At 35.6% G+C, this 20,649-nt stretch overlaps 1 protein-coding gene across 1 annotated transcript in view; it reads left to right on the forward strand.

Moving 5' to 3' along the window:
• The window catches only part of CFAP47 (cilia and flagella associated protein 47), a 521,025-nt gene that overhangs the window by 232,489 nt on the left and 267,887 nt on the right, over positions 1-20,649 (forward strand). The window contains exons 36-37 of the mRNA XM_032330937.1: positions 7,346-7,480; positions 12,301-12,416. Coding sequence (XP_032186828.1) covers positions 7,346-7,480; positions 12,301-12,416 — 251 coding nt within the window. The remainder of the gene's footprint in view (positions 1-7,345; positions 7,481-12,300; positions 12,417-20,649) is intronic.

Raw genomic sequence — 20,649 nt, forward strand, 5'->3', positions numbered from 1 at the left:
TTCCTCTAGTCACATCATTGGTGGATAGAAAAGCAACTGATTTCTGTGGATGGTTTTGTATCCTGTATATATCTGTTGGTTATATACTCAGAAGTAGGGACGCTGGAGTATATGGTGGTTCTAGTTTTAATTTTTTAATTATTTTTTTAAAAGATTCATTTATTTATTTATTTGACAGACAGAAGTCACAACTAGGCAGAGAGGCAGGCAGAGAGCCCAAAGCGGGGCTCAATCCCAGGACCCTGGAATCATGACCTGAGCCAAAGGCAGAGACTTTAACCCACTGAGCCACCCAGGTGCCCCATCTAGTTTTAATTGTTAGAGGACACCCCCATACTGTTTTCCATAATGGTGTAACAATGTACTTTTCCAGCAATAGCATACAAAATTTCTCCTTTCTCTACATTCTTGCCAAAACTTTATTTCTCCTCTTTTTAATAATAGTCATTTTACCAGGTCTGAGGTAATATACTTCATTATGGTTTTGATTTACATTTCCCACATGGTCAGTGATGTTGAAAGCTTTTCATGTACCTGTTGGCCATTTGTATGTCTTCTTTGTAAAAATGTTAGCTGCCTCCTTTTAATATTGTTTTGTTCATACATTTTAAATCTAAATTGAGGCAGTCTTTTTGTAGGGTATTGCTAAAATGTTGAATTTGAAATATGACTTCATAGAAATCTACTGGATATTTCTAAATATATATAATAATGTATATGCAACTGTGCATGATAGGAAAGTAGTTCTAGTGAATTGTCCAGTTTTCTTAAACTCTAAAAATGAAGCTTTAGTGATTTAGTAGCATTACCCAAGTTCTAAGAGTGAATTAAAGGAGCAGAGTTGTTTGAATATGGATGTATTTTCATTTTTAAATTTAGTAGTTAAAAAGATAATTTTTCATTTTTTTAAAAGATTTTATTTATTTATTTGACAGACAGAGATCCCAAGTAGGCAAAGAGGCAGGCAGAGAGAGAGGAGGAAGCAGGCTCCCTGCTGAGCAGAGAGCCCGATGTGCGGCTCGATCCCAGGACCCTGAGACCATGACCTGAGCCAGAGGCAGAGGCTTTAACCCACTGAGCCACCCAGGCGCCCCAATTTTTCATTTTTTAAAAAATAAATATTTATGTAGAGATCAGAATGGCAATATACATTATTATATTTGGATCTCCACATTATAATTCCATCTGGCCTTTTATATCAAGTCCTCAGTAGCAATAATCAGATTATACGCTTAGTATATTTTGAGCCCTTTGTTAGAGTAATAAATTGTATAATGAATGATTTCTTGGGGTTCCTGGATGGGACAGTTGGTTTAGCATCCCACTGGGTTTTGGTTCTGGTTGTGATTCCTGTCATAAGATTGAGCCGTGCATAGGGCTCTGTGCTCTGCATGGAGTCTGCTTAAGTTTCTCCCTCTTCCTTTGTCCCTCCCTGCTCCCATCCCACTCTTTGTTGCTTGCTCTCTCTCTCAAATAAGTCTTTAAAAAATGATTTCTTCCTTTGAAGCATATACACAATCATTGAATTATCAAGATACATCCATGTTCAATGATAAATAACATTCTACGCATGTAATTGTCAGTTTATGCAAAGAACAAAGTTTAGGATTCAGATTAGGGAAGAGATGGATGTGATGTAGATTGATCCATCAAACACTGTAGAGAAGCAGGACTTATCTGGAGTCTTGAAGTGTGGATTGGATTTGGATTGGTAATTTTGAGTGAGGAAGTTGTTCACTCCGAGGGAATGATACAAACAATGCCAAATGGAATACATGATATACAGTAAAGAAGTTCTGTGAATAGGTTGCCTTCGTTGAATTTGGGGATTAGAAAAATCAATATAGGTATATATAGGGGTATTGCATATCAGCATAAAACGTCAGCAGTTTGCCATGTGGGTATTAAGGGATTAAATGTATTTGTTCATACATCTATAGTGGGAATAGATTCACAGGAACGGGACTGGAGACAGGGAGCACAGACCAACCAAAATATAATTTCAGTTGGTCAAGGAGTAAAGTATTTATTCATGTCATATGACTGGAAACTTAAAATAATAAGTTGATTCAGGAGATGTTTAAAGTTTGCTAGACCTTGTGAACAGTCACAAAAGAAGGACACAGGAGAAAGACCATTTCAACTTACTCTGAGTGTTCTGTTCCACGACACAAAAGACATTGACAATGCCACTGCCCACACATGGCTTGGTATAAAGTTGTTCCTCACACCTGCTGGAAAAATGACATTTCATAATGGCTTCCTTTTTCCTTGTATGAAAGTCACTTGCATGTTAAAGTCACTTTGTTTCAGGTCTGACATTTACATCCTTTTATATTGGTATAGTTGTTAAGAGAAGCTATATTCTAGGATTTGGGCGAGAGATTTCTTTTATAAGAGAGTTTTAAAGATAAACTCCAATGAAAGATTTGTTTTGGAAGAATAAAAATACTACAATTCTCATCAATTCAACAAATTGAATATCCTCCACGAAAGATACTGGATAGACCCTGTAAGGGGTACAGGTATGATTAAATCACAGTCATGCCTTCAAGGATATTATTAATAGTGACAAGTATAAGAAAAAGAGCTGATGCAATGTTGATAGTGAATGCCCTAGTATACATAGAAGCAGTGTGCTATGGGAATCAAAAGGGACAGAAATCATTTTGGTAAGGGAACCAGGAAGATTTACATGGGACATTTGGTGTTCAAGGTGGCCCCTGAGAATTTGGTCAGAGTTCATAAGAAACTTAAAATATTTTTGTTTAGAAAATATAAATCATCATACATTGTTATTCTCTCCTTTGCTTTTTTATTTCCTCAGATATGTTCACTCAAAATTTTTATTTTGTTGTGTAGCCAAAAAATATTTTAAAATGTGAGTCTCTAATACACAAAAATGTAGACAAAGTATCTAAGATCTGATGAATGGAGAAATTGACAGTTAACTGATAATTACCAAACTTTTACTAATCAGTTCCAATTCCTTACCATTTTTTAAATCAACCTGGATTTACCAACCACATTAAATGGCAAAGTTCAAAAATATTAAATTAACTTAGCTATAGTGAATTAATGCTGATGCTTATCACTGTTTTACATTTAAAACCAAGGAAATTTGCCTCCAGACTTATTTATTAATATTTAAGTTTCTTATTTATTATGTTCTTCTTTGCAACTGTGGAACTAGCTAGATAAGTTTCTGTGCCTATGTTATGTCCTGTTGTGGAATCTTGCCACCTGAAATATAACAGTTGTTTACATATTCTCCCTTTTGTGACATACTTTAAAGCAAAAATAAGGGAATTATTTGGACTCAGTATAGCATGTATTTTTATTCCTTCATGTAAAGAAATGTATATAAAAATAATAGGACATTTGTAGAGGTTGTACTACACCCAATTCGCTGAGTAGTGATGGAAGCTAAGGGTCAATAGATAATCTGACTTTTCTCTTAAAACTTCTTTTGGGGGGCTCCTGCATGGCTCAGTCTGTTCAGCATCTGACTCACATCCTGATTTCAGGGTTGTCGGATCCAGCCCTGAGTTGGGCTCAAGCATTTGGCATGGAGCCTGCTTGAAAGTCTCTTTCTCCCCCCTGCTCCTCCTTTCTCTCTCTCCCTCTAAAAGAAAAAAAGATTATTTTTATCAATTTTAGTGCTTTTAGTATTAAATAACAGAATTCACAAGTGAAAGTGCTTTCAAAATAAATTCGGTATTTTACATTAGATGAAGTTAAGCATTAGAGGATTATAAGCATACTCAGTCAGTTGCTTAATAAAGTTATTAAAGATTCATTTTTGATCAGCCCTTCTCAGCCTGCTGGCTTTATATTAGGCATGTGCACTAAGAACCACAATGTTTCTACTGAAATTCTCATGTAACATCCTTATATAGTTACTCTTGAGGCTGGTTGAGTAGCACCTCATCTTGCACTTCTCTTTTTCCATAAGGTAAATCTTTTCCAGTGGTTCACAGTGTATTTCCCATTACATGTCGTCATTGACCATAATTACATTCCCTGCTTGTAGCCAAACCTGTGCTTGATAAAAGTAATGAAACAGTCACAAAAATTGGGATTCTTAGGTGAGAAGAAAGGAGAAAATTGCTTTGGGGAATGTAATCAGCAATGTTCTCTGGAATTATAGTATGTCGGTCGGTACTGCTAGTCATGTTTGGTGTCCAGTATGAAAGCTGGTGATATCTTGAAGTCATTGCAAATTAAATCCTTCATGAAAGTCGATATTATTTCACCTTTTCTTGTTATTGATGAAAAAACTGAGGCCTTGCAAATCCAATTGATTTAGTTAAGATCATGGCACTGTGTAGTAGCAGGATGTGAATTTGGTTACCAGATTTCTACTCCAGCATTTTTCTCTATTGTGACTTTTTTTGTTTATTTTTTTGTCTTTCATTAGACTAGTTGAAAAATACTATCTTTGTGGGGAAAAATGGACCAATGCAGTTGAAGTTCTCTAGGATAGACCTATATAGAGAAAGTAATGATTATATCTTTGAAATATATTTCACATGAAACTTTTGTTTTAAATAAACAATGTAAAACAACAATAATAAAAATAAACAAACCTATATTAACTTTTGGATTTTTAAACCAAGAATTGGTGAAAGTGTAATTTTTAGGTGATTTTCGTTGAAATTTTTGGTAAGGAAAGGTAAGGGTGCTCTTTTCTCTCTCTCTCTCTCTCTCTCTCTCTCTCTTTTTAGTCTAATACATTAATCAAAGGTATTTTTCCCATTAAGATAAACATGTTTCTTTTTAATTTCCAAGTTATTTATTTTCATCCTATTATATGTTTTTCAAAGATGAGTATTGGGACAATTCTATATTGTTACTTATACATTTTATGCTGTAGTCACTAAAGAAGTGTTCAAAAGTCTTTCATTGAACTTAGACTTGAGCCTAGGATGTCCTGCCACTAGTCTATCCCTTCCCCCAAAAAACACATTTCCCATCACCTTAGACAACCTTCTCAAAAAAAAAAAAAAGATTTATTTATATGAGAGAGAGTGTGTGCACACACGTGTGTGGAAGTGGGGGAGAGGCAGAGGGAGAGGGAGAAAAAGAATCTCCAGCAGCAGACTCCTCGCTGAGTGCAGAGCCCAACTTGGGACTCGATCTCACAACCCTGAGATCATGACCTAAGCCAAAATCAGAAGACGGACACCTAACTGACAACCACCTAGGTGGCCCACAGCCCTCATTTAATCACAGTCATACTCAGGCTCATCCCAAAGGGCCCAGTAGTACCACATTCTTTACTTTGTGTATTTCTGTATTTATCTTTTTTTATTTTTTTAAGTTTTATTTATTTATTTTTTTATTTGACAGAGAGAGAGATCACAAGTAGGCAGAGAGAGAGGGGGGAAGCAGGCTCCCTGCTGCGCAGAGAGCCCGATGTGGGGCTCGATCCCAGGACCCTGAGATCATGACTCGAGCCGAAGGCAGTGGCTTAACCCACTGAGCCACCCAGGCGCCCCTGTATTTATCTTTTTAGTTTGTTCTTATCCTAAATAATTTTCCTTCATGCATTGACTGACATTGTCTTTCACATAGCAATGTATGACCACAGAATACTGATGAGAAACTTTGGAGTCTTGACGTATTTCTCAGTTTTCCACAAATCGAACTCACTAGCAGCTTTCTACCCTGCCAAGTCAGGCCAGATCCCCTATTTTTTTACTGAAAATCTCCTTCCCAGATACCTTTATTGGTTACTCTTACTGCATATTGGCAAAACAAGAAAAAACAAACTCTTCTCTTCTTCCAAAGAAGAAAAAGACCGTATTTGGGAATGTGTACCAGCAGGTGATCAAAGGAGCTGTTTTTATTTGCTGGTAACCGCTGCTGAACTTCAGAGTCAAACATGTTAGTTCCACATAATGCATTAGGTCTTCTTGGCTCCTGCACTCTTGCACTTTCAAGCCAGGTCTGGATCACATTCGGTTACTAACTTGAATGTGAGCCTTTAAGTCATAGGTAGATCTTCATTTTATGCAAGTGTAGAGGGCTCCCTTGTATGTTGACAATGACAGAATTGCATATCTATCAGTGGTGTTTTATATCTTTGAATCCTTGCTGTAGACCATTCTCAATACTTCTTTACTAAGATTAATTCTCCCCTATTACCTTCACATTTTTCTAGGATATCACAGGTAGTACACGATCTGATACAAAGAATCCTTCCTCCTACCCCTGACTCTACTTCTTGTCTTCAGTGTACGTTCAGGCTATGTTGATTGTCCCTGCTATTATTCCTTTGCAATTCTGGCTTTTATCTCAGATCTTTTCCACCAACCATCACTAATTTATCTTGGTTATCAGTATGACTACATTTTCTGATTATTATACTTTGTTCTGGGAAAGGTACTCCCTAACCATCCCCCTGCCTGATCTGCCTGATCTGCTTTTGTGTTATTCCTTGTTCAGAATTTAAGGTCCTTGGGGTGCCTGGGTGGCTCAGTGGGTTAAGCCTCTGCCTTCGGCTCAGGTCATGATCTCAGGGTCCTGGGATCGAGCCCCGCATCCGGCTCTCTGCTCAGCAGGGAGCCTGCTTCCTCCTCTCTCTCTGCCTGCCTCTCTGACTACTTGTGATCTCTGTCTGTCAAATAAATAAATAACAACTTAAAAAAATAAAAAAAAGAAATTAAGGTCCTTACCATGGCATCCACACCCTCCACAGTGTGGCCCTGGTGCTCCTTAGTCTTTTCACACAATGCTTGCCCTTCTTACCTTACACAGGATTCAAATTGTACTTCTTTAACAAATAAACACTGTATTTCCCTATATTCTTGCACTGTAGTGCTTTGCCTGTCTGATGGAATAGATCATTTTCTCCTTTCCTAACCCCCAAACACAACCTATTTGAGATCCAAACATTCTTCAAGGCCATCTCAAGGCTGCCTTCTCCCCTTGAGCTTTTGTTTGAAACTCTTGCTGCCTTTTACCTCAGTAGTTTGTTTACTTCTCTGTTTTCTTTTACTGCTGTTTATGGTACTCTAAATCAGGGATGATGTCTTAGTCACATTAGTCAATATTTCTAGTACATAATATTTTTATGACCTCTGATTAGCTTCTGCGGAGGCTTTGAGGCTGTGAGGTCACTGTTATACTGAAAATACATCTAATTTATCTTTTAACACTTAGGTAAAGCTCTTCTGATTCCTCACAATATTCTGTTTACTGTGTTTATAATTCAGTGTCATTGCCAATTAGTAACATTTTAAAAGGCTTTAATGTAATTCACCCATTGATGTACTATGCTTTAGTTCTCTTTATTTTATCTGTATATCCTCTAATTTATATTTCTTTTCATTGAAACTAGGCCACGGATATCTGTGACCCTAATCCAGTCCTGATGCTCATGCTTTGTGTCTACATGTATGAAAGGCTCCCTACATATCTCCCCAAAAAGGTGGTGCCTTTTCATTGTACTCTACATGACACTGTGCTGAGACAGGTAAGGACATATTTGGGGTCAAAACATGTGGAGTTAAACACTTCACAGGGGTTTTAGTTATTTCTTTTCTAACCCCAAATGTACAAAATATCATTATGATATAATTAAGCCTTAGCAATTTATACCAGCAATATCCACAATAGCCAAACTCTGAAACAAGCCCAGATGTCCATGACAGATGAACAGATAAAGAAGATGTGGTATATATATACAATGGAATACTACCCAGTCATCAAAAAAAAAATGAAATCTTGCCATTGCAATGGTGTGGATGGAACTAGAGGTTATCATCCTAAGCAAAATAAGTCAGTCAGAGAAAGACGATGATCATATGATTGCACTCATATGTTGGAATTTAAGAAACAAAACAGAATCATAAGGGAAGAGAAGAAAAAACAAAATAAGATGTAATCAGAGAGAGGGAGACAAAGCATAAGAGACTCTTAATCATAGGAAGTAAACAGGGTTGCTGGAGGGGAGAGGGCTAGGGGTAGGGGGTAACTTGGTGATGGACATTTAGGAGGACATGTGATCTAATGGGCAATGGGTATTACATAAGACTGATGAATCCCTGAACTCTACCTCTGAAACTAATAATATATTATATGTTAAGTAATTGAATTTAAATGAAAAAAAAAAAGTAAAAAAACACAGAAAAGGAGGGAGGCAGGCAGAAAATGAATGATGTTTTGATACTTCATTTTTGCACCTATAAAAATGTTTGCCATCCTGGGCACCTGGCTGGGTTAGTTGGAAAAGTATGTGACTCCTGATCACAGGGTTCTGAGTTCAAGCCCCACCTTGGGTGTAGAGATTATTAATAAAATAAATAAACTTAAAAAAATGGTCTTAGTAAATGTTGCTTCTTCTAAAGAAGAAGGTTTAGCAGACTGAAAGGGACAATTTTTGCTTAATAGTAACCATTACCTGCAATGAAATGATGATTCCTTGATTCATTTGATGAATGGGGTTTGGGGAGCTGGATAATGAAGGACACTTTGAAAGGCAAATTTTCTGACACTTGAGACCCATTTCATGTGTAAGGGGACTGACACCGTAAGGGCAAGCTTGTGTTCTGAGTGTATTCAGCTTTCCTTAAGGGAGCAGTTTACACATCCAGATGGATTTTATTCAGACAAGGATATAGAAAGGGAAATAAAAATAAAGGTGTTCCTGACCAGGGCCACCTGATTCCCAGTAAAGGTTATTATATATGCAAGAGGTGCTAAATGTGTAATGGCAGGTTCTTTAATTTGCAGAAAAAAATAAAAAATGAATTTTGAAGTCCTGTGACAATAACAGATCTCTATAAATATGTCCATATTTATGAAGTGTCCTCTTTGAGAAGTATCTTGTCAAGGACCATTGACCTCAGTTTGTTTTTCAAGCTGTTTGTTTCATATTTACATTTGTGAAGTATCTTCTAGCATATACTTTTAAATAGCTTATGCTTATTTAATATTGTTCCTTCTAGGGGCGCCTGGGTGGCTCAAAGGGTTAAGCCTTTGCCTTTGGCTCAGGTCATGGTCTCGGGGTCTTGGGATTGAGCCCTTCATTGGGCTCTCTGCTCGGCAGGGAGCCTGCTTCCCCCTCTCTCTGCCTGCTTCTCTGCCTGCTTGTGTGCTGTCTCTGTGTCAAATAAATAAATAGAATTTTTTAAAAAAGATTGTTCCTTCTACTAGTTTCATAAAAGCTTCAACTAAAGAAACAATCTCCTTGTTTCTTTCTGAGGACACTGTGGGCTGATAGAATCTTATTTCATACAAAAGTTACTTTATCTATTTAGTCAGATCATGTTTATTCCTTTTCTTCAGGCTGTTTTATGTATTCCTCCTCATATTTAGTTGGGAGGGTATAATTTTATATGTTTGATGAAGAACTTGTCCATATTTGCTCTTCAGAAGATATGTCTTCATGATCTTTGATTTATAATTGTAACCTCTGAGAAAATACATAGCCTCTGTGATTATATGTGTGATGGTTGGTAAGGATTCAGTGAAAAATCAGGGAAACCACAGGTTCTTGTCTCAACATGTAAAGGGCTCAGTTAGGGTAAGAACAGCCTCTACTGATTTTTTGTTAGCATACACATTGAGAAAGGATTCCTTTTTAGGAGTTTTTTTTTTCCTTTCTTTTTTACCAGGATAAAAAATATATAAAATTATTTAGAGGATTTTTTCAACAGTATTTACTCTGATAATTCCCTAAATGAAGTGATTCTCAAAGCCTGGAGCTGTAATTATATTGGAGAGGTCTTTTGACATCAAAATAAAATTTCTAACAAGTTAGAAATGTTTTGTTTAAGCCTCCAGAATCTAGGGGGAGTCTGAATTAGATTAAGCAGTGATTTATTACAGTTAGGTCTAATTCCAGATCTCTAATTCTGTCCATGTATTTGTAAATCTTTATGCCGTTTAATTGCCATTATTTTTTAAAAGTAGTTAACAACACTAATGTTTAAATATAAATTATAATTATGTTAAAAATCAAATTAAAGCATATTAAAATGGAAATAGTTCTTTCCACATTTAGCGCTTTGCTAGAAATAATGTTCATGTTTTAAGGTTATAGATGAGGGGTCCCTAGCTGGCTCAGTAGGTGGCACATCTAACTCTTGATCTCTGGGCCTTGAGTTCAAGCCCCACCTTGGGGATTGAGCCTGCCAACAAAGGAAAAAAGGAAAAAGAGAGATTATAGATGAAATTATGCATATATAACTTCTGTTTTTCTGAAATGTAGTGTATGTCTTTTGACGGTAACAAAAATTAAATATAAATGCAAGAAAATGTCAGTTATAACAAGCTTTAATTTTAAATTTAATTTAAGAAAAATCACTGATTTGGAAATAACTGAGAACATTTGGCATAGCCCCTATGCATCAACACCATAAATGACAGTGCTTAAGTTGTTGAATATCATTTTTACCAACCTTTTCATCACTCTAGAGTAAAGAAGGATTTTAAGAAATGGCTACCAGAATTAAAACAGTATTTGTGTGACTATATGTCAATATTAGAAACATAGAATCCTGGAACTGGTAAAAATAGAGTGATCAGTAAAAAAAAAAAAAAGTAGAGTGTGTGATTTTCTGAGACATTTTTAAATGTAGTTGAACTTTTCTTCTCCCTTTTTGAAACAGAATTTACACAAAAGCACAGTAGTTAAAGACAACTATTGAATAGTGAAAGATAAGGTATTCTCGCAAAAGGTGCACAGGGAGAATTGAGGCTCCAAATCTTGCTTTCCTCCCCTTGAGCAGATTTCCTTTGTCCCCGTTTACCACTTACCACCAAAACACGAAATCCTGGGTGGAATAATCTGACCACAAGTGAGCCAGCCCAGTGTCTTTGTGTCATATATAGGACATGACATAATGAGAGTGAGTGGCTACCTTAAGATCTCAGGGCTGGTTAGGGAAGTTCCAGGACTAAAAATCCGGAACAGTTCACAGATAATCCTCACAATTTTCTATATTTCCTTTCAGAAAACAGAAATTAGTTCTATGGAACTTAAAATTACTTGGTCTGTTAATTAATACTTCAAATTCATACATATATACATAAATAAAAAATAACATACTGGGTTGGTTTTGCCCCCTTATAACTGATGTGTATAAGTAGGTAAGCAACATGAGAACCCCAGTTCCTTGGTGTAACCAAAGACAGAAGAAACTCTTCAGCAACAGCATACTTGCCTTGGTAGTTACCAAAAATTCTCTTCGAAACATAAAACTAGTTAATATAATTATTTATTAATTAATTTTTTTTTTGAATCTTAGCAGAGAGAGGGAGCACCTGTGAGATGGGGGAGGGGCAGATAGATGGGGAGAGGCAGAGAATCTCAAGCACACCCCACACTGAGTGTGGAGCCTGACACAGGGCTTGATCTCATGATCCTAAGATCACAACCTGAGCCAAAACCTAGAGTTGAACACTTAACTGACTGAGCTACCCAGGTGCCCCTAGTTATTTAATCTTTAACAAATCTACCATTTTGTGTACAAATCACCATAATCACTATAAGTCACTATTATGACACACGGTGCTGTTAACTCTTCAGGTATCTGTGACTATACTTCCTGGGTTGCGTAAATTGCACTCACCTTGTTGTCACTCTAATTTGGCCAATCATGCATTTCCCCCATGTCATCTTCCTCCTCTGAGTCAGTACTTTCCATGATAACCTGGAGTCTTTCCAGTGTGTTTGGTTTTTTGTTTGTTTGTTTGTTTTGAATCCACATTATATTCTACATAAACACTTGGATATTCAGTTTTCATGAAATATTCTCTCTAAAAATGAAGTAACTTGTCCTCACATACCTTCCCTATCTTGGCATCAGAAAGGGACAGCCAGCCCCTTTATTATATTACTGCTTCGAGTCAAGGCCACCTTCAATTTCAGCCTGGGCATCTGTTTTTAAATGTACACTCCTTATAATTCTTTCTACACTGAGCAGCCTGAATCATCTTTTTGTAAATTGGACTATATAAATTCTCTGTTTAAAATTCTCTAAAGATTTTCCTTTGCAGTAAGAATAAAATCCAAGTTGCTAACTTTGGGTTTTAAATCTTTGATAATCAGGTGTTTTTACATCTGTCATTTGCTTGCTTGAAAGCTTGAAAACTCCTTCTCCTTGCCTCTTCTGCTGAAATAAATATATATATGTAAAATCTTTAAATACAAAGTCTGCTTTCCTCCAGTTAGTGCATATTAGGAATATTTGCATGATTAAAATGTGTAATTTGCTTTGATGAAAATAAGTGCTAAATTATATATTTTTAAAATTCATGATCTTATGCATACTCTCTTCTTCAATATAGATTCTACTGAAGAATCCAAGCTTGAAAAGCTTAGTATATAATGCTGTAATTGTTGGAAAAGATGCGTCTGACTTCTCTCTTTCCCAAACAGGGAACATTGTGACAATATCTCCAAAGTAAGTGTTTTTTTTTTCTTTTTTATTTCACTGAAAATATCAACCCTAGATATTTAATGTGTATTATAATTATAAAAGAGTGGCCTGGATTTGTTTTTAACTGGTATACATATAATGAAAAGATCATCACTCTGACATAGATAAATTATGTATATGTTGCTGAGATTCCTCACCAACTTTGTTAAAACAATTCTAGCGACATAAAACAGTTACTTATTACATATGCTTTTAATTTTAGTTTATTTTGCATGCATATGGCCCATAGAGATTAGACTATAAGTTGTTTGTTCATGTACCGTAGTTCAGTTTCCTATAGGAAACTTAAACCAGTGTGTGCTAAATTTACATCTATCTATATATATCTGTTATATATATTTATATTACTTATCTATATTTTATATAGGTTGTATATATCATATATATATAACTAGTATATATCATTTTGTTTATATGTTATATATGGTTGTTTCTGAGCAATGTGCTCATTGCAGAAAATTTAGAAACTATAGAAGTACAAAGAACAAAAAAAGTGGAAGACTGATCATCTTACCTCAAAGATACCCTCACTGTTGCCATTTTTCCCTATCCCTTCACTGTCATTGTGTTTATATGTGTGGATATATACATAGATAAGTATAAGCATACACTTATACACACACACACACTCCGAGATTATAGTGATTTTCTTTAAAGTTTCATTTCTATCTGATTCTGTTGTCATGATGCTTTTAATGTTTCTACTACCGTCCTACTTTCAAAAATAAGTACAAATGAAACCCCTGGAAAATGGTCTTGAGAAATTAAACATGAGCATAATATATGACTCTTTCCAGATCAACAAATCCTATTAGATATATCATTGGTTTTAATGATGGGAAATATTCTTATTACAAAATCCTAACATCCTTGTAATATTCTTATTACAAGGATGATAAGAGAACAGCCATGTTAATATCACAAGGGTACACAAATTTAATAACCACTAAATGACTTCAGCCAACTTGAATTTTAGTCATTGTCTTTGCATTCAATTATTTTTCCCAGTGCAAAGTGACAGATTGTAACTACTAAAGTTACCCCACCAGTTATCTTTTTGATTTTTAACTATATGTTAACTCGAGTTGCTTTTCACATTGTAATTATTATTACTTCTAGCATATCAAACACAGAAATAATTGGAAATAAAGGCCATTTTAATTGCATTTAAAGTACCAAGAAACCCAGATTTAACGGTGCCCTTGGCTTGTGTCATTAGACTGTGTTTGTTTTCTTCAGTTACTGCTCCATGCTAAGGAGTATGTAATTTATAAATTCTGAATATTCATGGTTGGTACTGCATCCAGATTGAACTGAGTGTGAGGAATACAATTCTCCACTCCCCTTTTTCTATATTATAAATTAAATGATTGGAATAAAACTCTTTATAAAAACAACCCAACCATTTTCTAAGTTATACTTATTACATGTCTGTTATAAAACACAACTTTAGTAATACAGGTTCATTTGAACATTGTCACAGTCCCATTTTTCTTCCCACAGGACTTTGATAATTGAAATCTGTTCTCTGCCTTTCAAAGAGGTTGATACAGTGAAAAGCATTTAGATTTCACTTTGTCTTTTTTTTTCTTATTCATAAACCCAGTAGCCTCTTCCAGTATTTCAAAGCTCTCATTAAGTGGAAATATTTCTTAACAACCACACTAAACCCCTGATATTTTAGCTTAAAATTACATTTCAGTTAACAAGATTAACATTTACCATTTTTATTATAAATGTGAAACCTCTACATTGTTAAAAATTTGTTACAGATAAGTATAAAGAAGAAACAAAATCACCTAGAACTCCATCAGATAAACACAGTTAATTCATCAGTTCATTTCTTTCTAGTCTTTGCATATGCACAAGTATATTTATTATAGCATATGCCTATTTAGATATATACAAATTATACAATATTATATAATTTTATGTATTATCTATAAATATAGGATATTTATACGTAAATATTGAAACAACTTAATGCTTATGAAACATTTGCTATGTAAAAAATCTATATAACATGCACTTTTTATACCCTTTCATATTTGATCATCCTAAGAGCCATATTAATGTCCTCATTTCTGAAAGAAAACATTGAGAAGAGACATTAAATCATTTGCCCAATTTTCCCCGCTATTAAATGGTAAAGCGTTAATTCACCATCAGCCAATCTAAATCCATTGGCTGGCACTTTTATTCAATTGACGCCTGTACATATTTGTGTGTGTGTGTGTGTGTGTGTGTGTGTGTGTATCACATGCATACAAACCCTTGGCATGCAATAAAATGTGGCTTTGACTATTTGTGAACAATTCTGAAGATTCATGAGGTGTAAGTGTATCAATTTTTGTTTCTCTAGGAGCTGGTTTGTGAGAATACTTCACTTGGGTAGACCCTTTAGGCTACTTCCTATTAACTTCTCAGCAGGGTGCATTTTTTCTTTTTTCACCATTGTACCACTTATGCTCTATATAAATATAGACATATTTATAAATAGTAGCTTCTTGAGGTTTTAATACATACCAAGTGAACATTAACCACCCATATTCATGTCTACCTACTCACACATTTAGTAATCATTGGTACATATATTCATATTTTGACCATATTACACATGTACCTGTATTCTTGTTTTCAACTTAGGTTGTTTTAATCAAAATTTAACTTATACATGTTTAACAAGTCAAATATGTGGAGGAGTTTAAAATGAAAAGCAAGGGTGCTTGGGTGGCTTAGTGGGTTAAGCCTCTGCCTTCAGCTCAGGTCATGATCCCAGGGTCCTGGGATGAAGCCCTGCATCAGGCTCTCTGTTCAGCAGGGAACCTGTTTCCCCCCCTCTCTCTGCCTGCCTCTCTGCCTACTTGTGACCTCTCTCTTTCTGTCAAATAAATAAATAAAATCTTAAAAAAAAAAGCAAGTCCTTCTCCCCTCAAATCTGTCTCTAGAAATCCACTTCATGAGCCACCTACTTTTCACTCCTTCATTTATGTCCCATTTTAGTTCTTCCAGTGGTTATCTCCAATATTGAAATAATCTATATTATCTTTGCCAGTATTTATATCAACTTAAGAAATAATCTGCTGATGTATAGCTATAATATCTAATGATCTAGTTTACTTGCTTCTCCAGATTAATTGCCCTCTCTTCAAACATCACTATTTTTATCTTCTTTTCCAAGAGTGAAAATCCATTTTATAAATGTTTCTTATACCACCAGTATAAAACGTATCTTTTGACTCCTTTTTTAAGTTGAGAAAATCAATAAATTCTAAAGAAGTGCATACACTCCTTGAAGTCTCTTTCCTTCAAGTATACCTTTTCTAGAGCACTTTGCCTTCTCCTATTAATTGGATTGATTGCTTTCCAGACCAACTGAAGAATGTCATTATTGGACTTTTAAAAAAAAGATTTTATTTATTGACTTGAGAGAGAGAGAGAGAGAGATAGCATGAGCAGGGGAAGAAGCAGAGGGAGGGAAAGAAGCAGACCCACTGAGCAGACAGCCTAATGTGGGGCTCAACCCCAGGATTCTGGGATCATGGCCTGAGCCAAAGGCAGACGCTTAACTGGCTGAGGCACCCTGGCCCCTCAGTACTGGATATTTTTTATTTCTCTTTGGATATAAACTAGTGTCTTTCTCTTTGTTAATCTACTTGCTGATTTACTTAAACATCCTTATGAAATGTAATAAAAAATATGAGAGGTAAATTTTCCAAGATTTTGCATTTTTAAGCATGTCTTTTTACTACCCGTACCTTTGATTTATATTTTGCTTGGTTTATTATGCTAAGTTGGAAAGATTTTTCCTCATAACTCTTATAATTGTTCTCCTGCTTCTTAGTATTCAGTATTTGTGATAAGAAAGTCTACTATAATTCTGTTTTCCAAAACCTCTAGAAGTTTTTAGGTTCTTCCATTGTATTCTTTTTTCCCCCCGTTGTGTTCTGATACTGTTCTAGACTGTGCAGGCGGGTCTTTTTTTATTCACCGTCTGGGTACACGGTGAGTCCTTTAACTATGAAGTTATTTTTCATAAGCCCTGGAAAGCTCTCATAAATTACTTCTTTCATAATTCTCTCCCCTTCATTTTCTCATTTTTCCTTTTCCAACTTGTAGTTGTTGGATATTGAGCATGTTCATTATATCCTTTATGTATCCTATATTATCACTAGTATTTTTTATATCATTGTTTTTTCCTCTATCAACAAGCCTTATTTTCCATGTGTTTCCATTAGGGCAGAGAAGCCAAAAGAGGGACAGAAAATGAGAATCTTCTATATATGTATGTTTGTAAGAGTACTTAAGATTTTTATTGTGTATGTCTTTTCATAGCGTCCTGTTCTTAAATTGGGGTTATCTTCATAAATGTTTCTGACCTTTTTTTTACTCACCTCTTACCTAAATATTTTAATTTTCTTTTAGGTCAATTTTTAATGTTTATTTTGTTTTCAGTGTTTCATGTTTAAGGATTTACTCTAATGCCTTGCGGTATTTATTAATTCATATGTAATAACATGGCAACAGAATACTATATTGTTTTTCTGTGGATACACACAAACCTCTACCTTAGGGTGAAAAACATTTTAGGCCCAGTTGCCCAGCATCGTGCACTGGCCTTGAAGACCATGAAGTTGTCTGAACCCCATCTTGCCCTCCATGCAAGTGGGCATTTCTAGAAATGCCCTGTCCAGTAGTCTACAGGCCCACTTCTTTTCCTTTACTAACCTCTGTTCAGATGCTCATTGATAGCTTCTTCTAACTAGCAGCTTTTTAAAAAATCTTTCTTATAATTTTAATGGGATTTCTCTTAGGTGATAAACCTGAGCTTCAGCAGCCATTGTGGTCTAGAACCCTACTGTTATGTCATTTAACAATTAAATGCTGGGCTTTGATACTGTCATGTACAGATTCTATGATCCAACCTCATTTTTCTTATTTAGAAAACGAGGGTTGGACACCTGGGTGGCTCAGTTGGTTAAGCATCCGACTCTTGGTTTTGTCTCAGATCATGATCTCAGGATTGTGAGATTAAGGTTTATGTCTGTCTCCCTTCTCAGTGTGGAGTCTGCTTGTCCCTTTCCCTCTGCTCCTCCTCCTTTCTCTCTCTCTCTCTCTCTCATAAATAAGAAATAAAAAAAGAAAATGAGGATTGAAATATTTACCCAAAGTTTTGTCAGTAATAAATTTAATTAAATAGGCAAAACACTTAATACTGTAACTGAAACATATAGGAAGCAATAAGTATTTGCACCCCCCATTCCAATTCGAAGCTCTGGTGAGTCATAGATGAAAATATATTAACACTACCCACCAGTGTTTGCAGTCTAGCAGAGTGTCCTACAAACAAATCCACAATGAGGATATAATTTGGTAATTGTTTTATTTGTGTTGTGTGTATAGAACTAGAGTAAAATGGAAAAAAGCACTTAAATATTCTTGTGTTTAACCATGGATGTGTTTCCAGAGAGACAATGCTTAATTCTCAACATATGGAAAGTAATTATTTCCTTTTTTAGATGTATTTTATTTTGTAGGCTTGAATACTATTATTTGATGGTTCTCTAAACATTTTTTTAGCTAGGCTAAGTAATCTCATAGTCTTTTGTTTTTACAAATAAGAGTTCAGAAAATGTTTTGTTTTCTTAAAAAAAACAGCAGCATTATCATTATCAGATATTATATAATTATCTGTGTGTACAACATCCTTAAAGTCTGTCTAAATCATGATTAATAATGGCTCTTTCTGGCAGATGTGGATTCAAATTCCAAGCAATATCATTTATGTAGGTAGGATTAAACAGCTATATCCATATGTAAACAAACATATTTACTTTTGCATCTAATTTGATGCTTAAATTTAGCTACAACCATAGAGTTACTGCATAAAAGTTAAAGTATACTTTTGGAAGAACATTGTTTCTTTTTTTTTTTTTTAAGATTTTATTTATTTATTTGGCACAGAGAGAGAGAGATCACAAGTAGGCAGAGAGGCAGGCAGAGAGAAAGGAGGAAGCAGGCTCCCTCCTGAGCAGAAAGCCCGATGTGGGGCTCAATCCCAGGATGCTGAGACCATGACCTGAGCCGAAGGCAGAGGCTTAACCCACTCAGCCACCCAGGCGCCCCTCTGTTCGTTTTTTTTTTTTTTTTAAATCATTATTCTCATTGAGCCATACGGGCACTGACATTGACTGATATGTTATAAATTATTCTCCATCTTTTCCCAAAGCCAAGTTAAAGTACCTTACAAGAGATATATAATATCAAGATATTCTTTTTTTACTGAGAGGGAGGAAATTGACACAAGAAGAAAAAAGGAAGAAAATTAAGATGAAGCCTATAATTATACGCATTTTTAGAGACCTAAGACATTTACCTAAGTGGACCACCCATTTGATTCTGAACTTTCTAACATATTCAAGAAGGAATCCCTGTCATTTACATACCTCAGTATAACTACAGAATTTCAAAAGGAACATCTATACTCAAGAAAGGCTCAAATCTTCATGGTCCTAAAACCAGCCATTGATCTCATAAAGAGGATATTTTATTTTAAATTGTGTTTCATAGGATTTAAGTATAGGTCTATACATTCATTTATTAAGTGCATGTTATTTAGATTGTGGTCATTCTCATAGACCTTTTTAAAATCAGCTTCCGGGGAGATCCAATCTGTTAGCAAGTCCTATTGATTTTACCAAATGTATCTTAAATTTGACATCTTTTATTTTTACCACCTATTCCACATCAAGTTTAATGTACCTTTATCTTTAAACTACACTGCCACAATAGACTACTGAAAGGTTTCTCTGCAGTCCATCCTCTATCTTCGAATGGCAACAATTTCTTTAAAATGCAGATTTGTTTATATTGGGGTACCTGGGTGTCTCAGTCAGTTAAGCGGCTGCCTTCGGCTCAGATCATGATCCCGGGATCCTGGGGTGGACCACATCAGCATCGGTGATTGGTGGGGAGCCTTTTCTCTCTCTCTCCCTCTGCCTGTTTGCCTGCCACTCCCCCACCTTGTTCTATCTCTCTCTCTCTCACTATCTCTTTCTCTGTGTCAGGTAAATTAATAAAATCTTTTAAAAAATTTGCTTATATCACTTCTCTGCTTAAAATATTCCCATAGCTTCCCATTACCATTAAGATAAAAGATGACTGTCTCAACATGTGGCCTTTCATAGCTGGCTTTTGGCTGTATTGGATCACTAACACTCTTGCTCTCTAAGCTTCAGCACCACTGGCCTTTGGTAAGTTCTTCGAACACTTAATTCTTCCTACCAGAGGCCTTGGCTACTTCTTTCCTCCCCTGCTCATTCTGGCTAACTCGTTCTCATCCTTTATATCCCACCCCTGACCCTTCAGACTCTACCACACTCCGTGTTAGATGTTCTCATACCATTTCCTAGCACATGCATAATTTGTAATTTCCACATTTATTTTGTGATGACATAATTAATGTTTGCCACGCCCTGTAGAACGTAAGATCCAGGAGATCAGGTATACTGTGGGTTTTTTTCTAATCACGCTATCCCCTAATTTATTTATTTAAGATTTTATTTATTTGGTAGGCAGAGAGACAGGCAGAGAAAGAGAGGAAGAAGCAGGCTCTCCACTGAGTAGAGAGCCCGATGCGGGGCTCCATTCCAGAACTCTGAGTTCATGACCTGAGCTGAAGGCAGAGGCCTTAACCCACTGTCCCACCCAGGCGCCCTCTATCCCCAAATTTAAAACAGTCCCTGGAACATTATAAATTCTCTAAATATCAATTGAATGAATGAATGATCGAATGAATGGCTTGATCTAATGATGAATTTTAGAATATCTAGAAAAATCTTAAGTCACTCACAGGTATCCTAACACAGAATTTGAGCCTGTATACCCTGAAAAAGATCTCAAGGTCAGATATTCTTTGTTCTTAATTAAATCCAAGTCTATGAGCTTTTCGTAATGACCAACAAAATATCCCTTTGCAAACTGAGATTAGTGATGACATATCTGAGTAAAAACCATCCCCATTCCTGGTACCTGGGAGTTGTAGTTTTCCCTAAAAAGCAATTTTGCAAATATTTCTCTTGATTTTGGAAGTCCTTAATTCCTTTAAAGTCCTTTACTTTTTGCTGCTCCATAGACTTACCCATTCAACATTAATTCCACAAGGATTTGGGGGAAGTTAAGTCAAAGTTGGACACTG

The sequence above is a fragment of the Mustela erminea genome, chromosome X (assembly GCF_009829155.1).
Source record: "Mustela erminea isolate mMusErm1 chromosome X, mMusErm1.Pri, whole genome shotgun sequence".
NCBI lineage: Eukaryota > Metazoa > Chordata > Mammalia > Carnivora > Mustelidae > Mustela > Mustela erminea.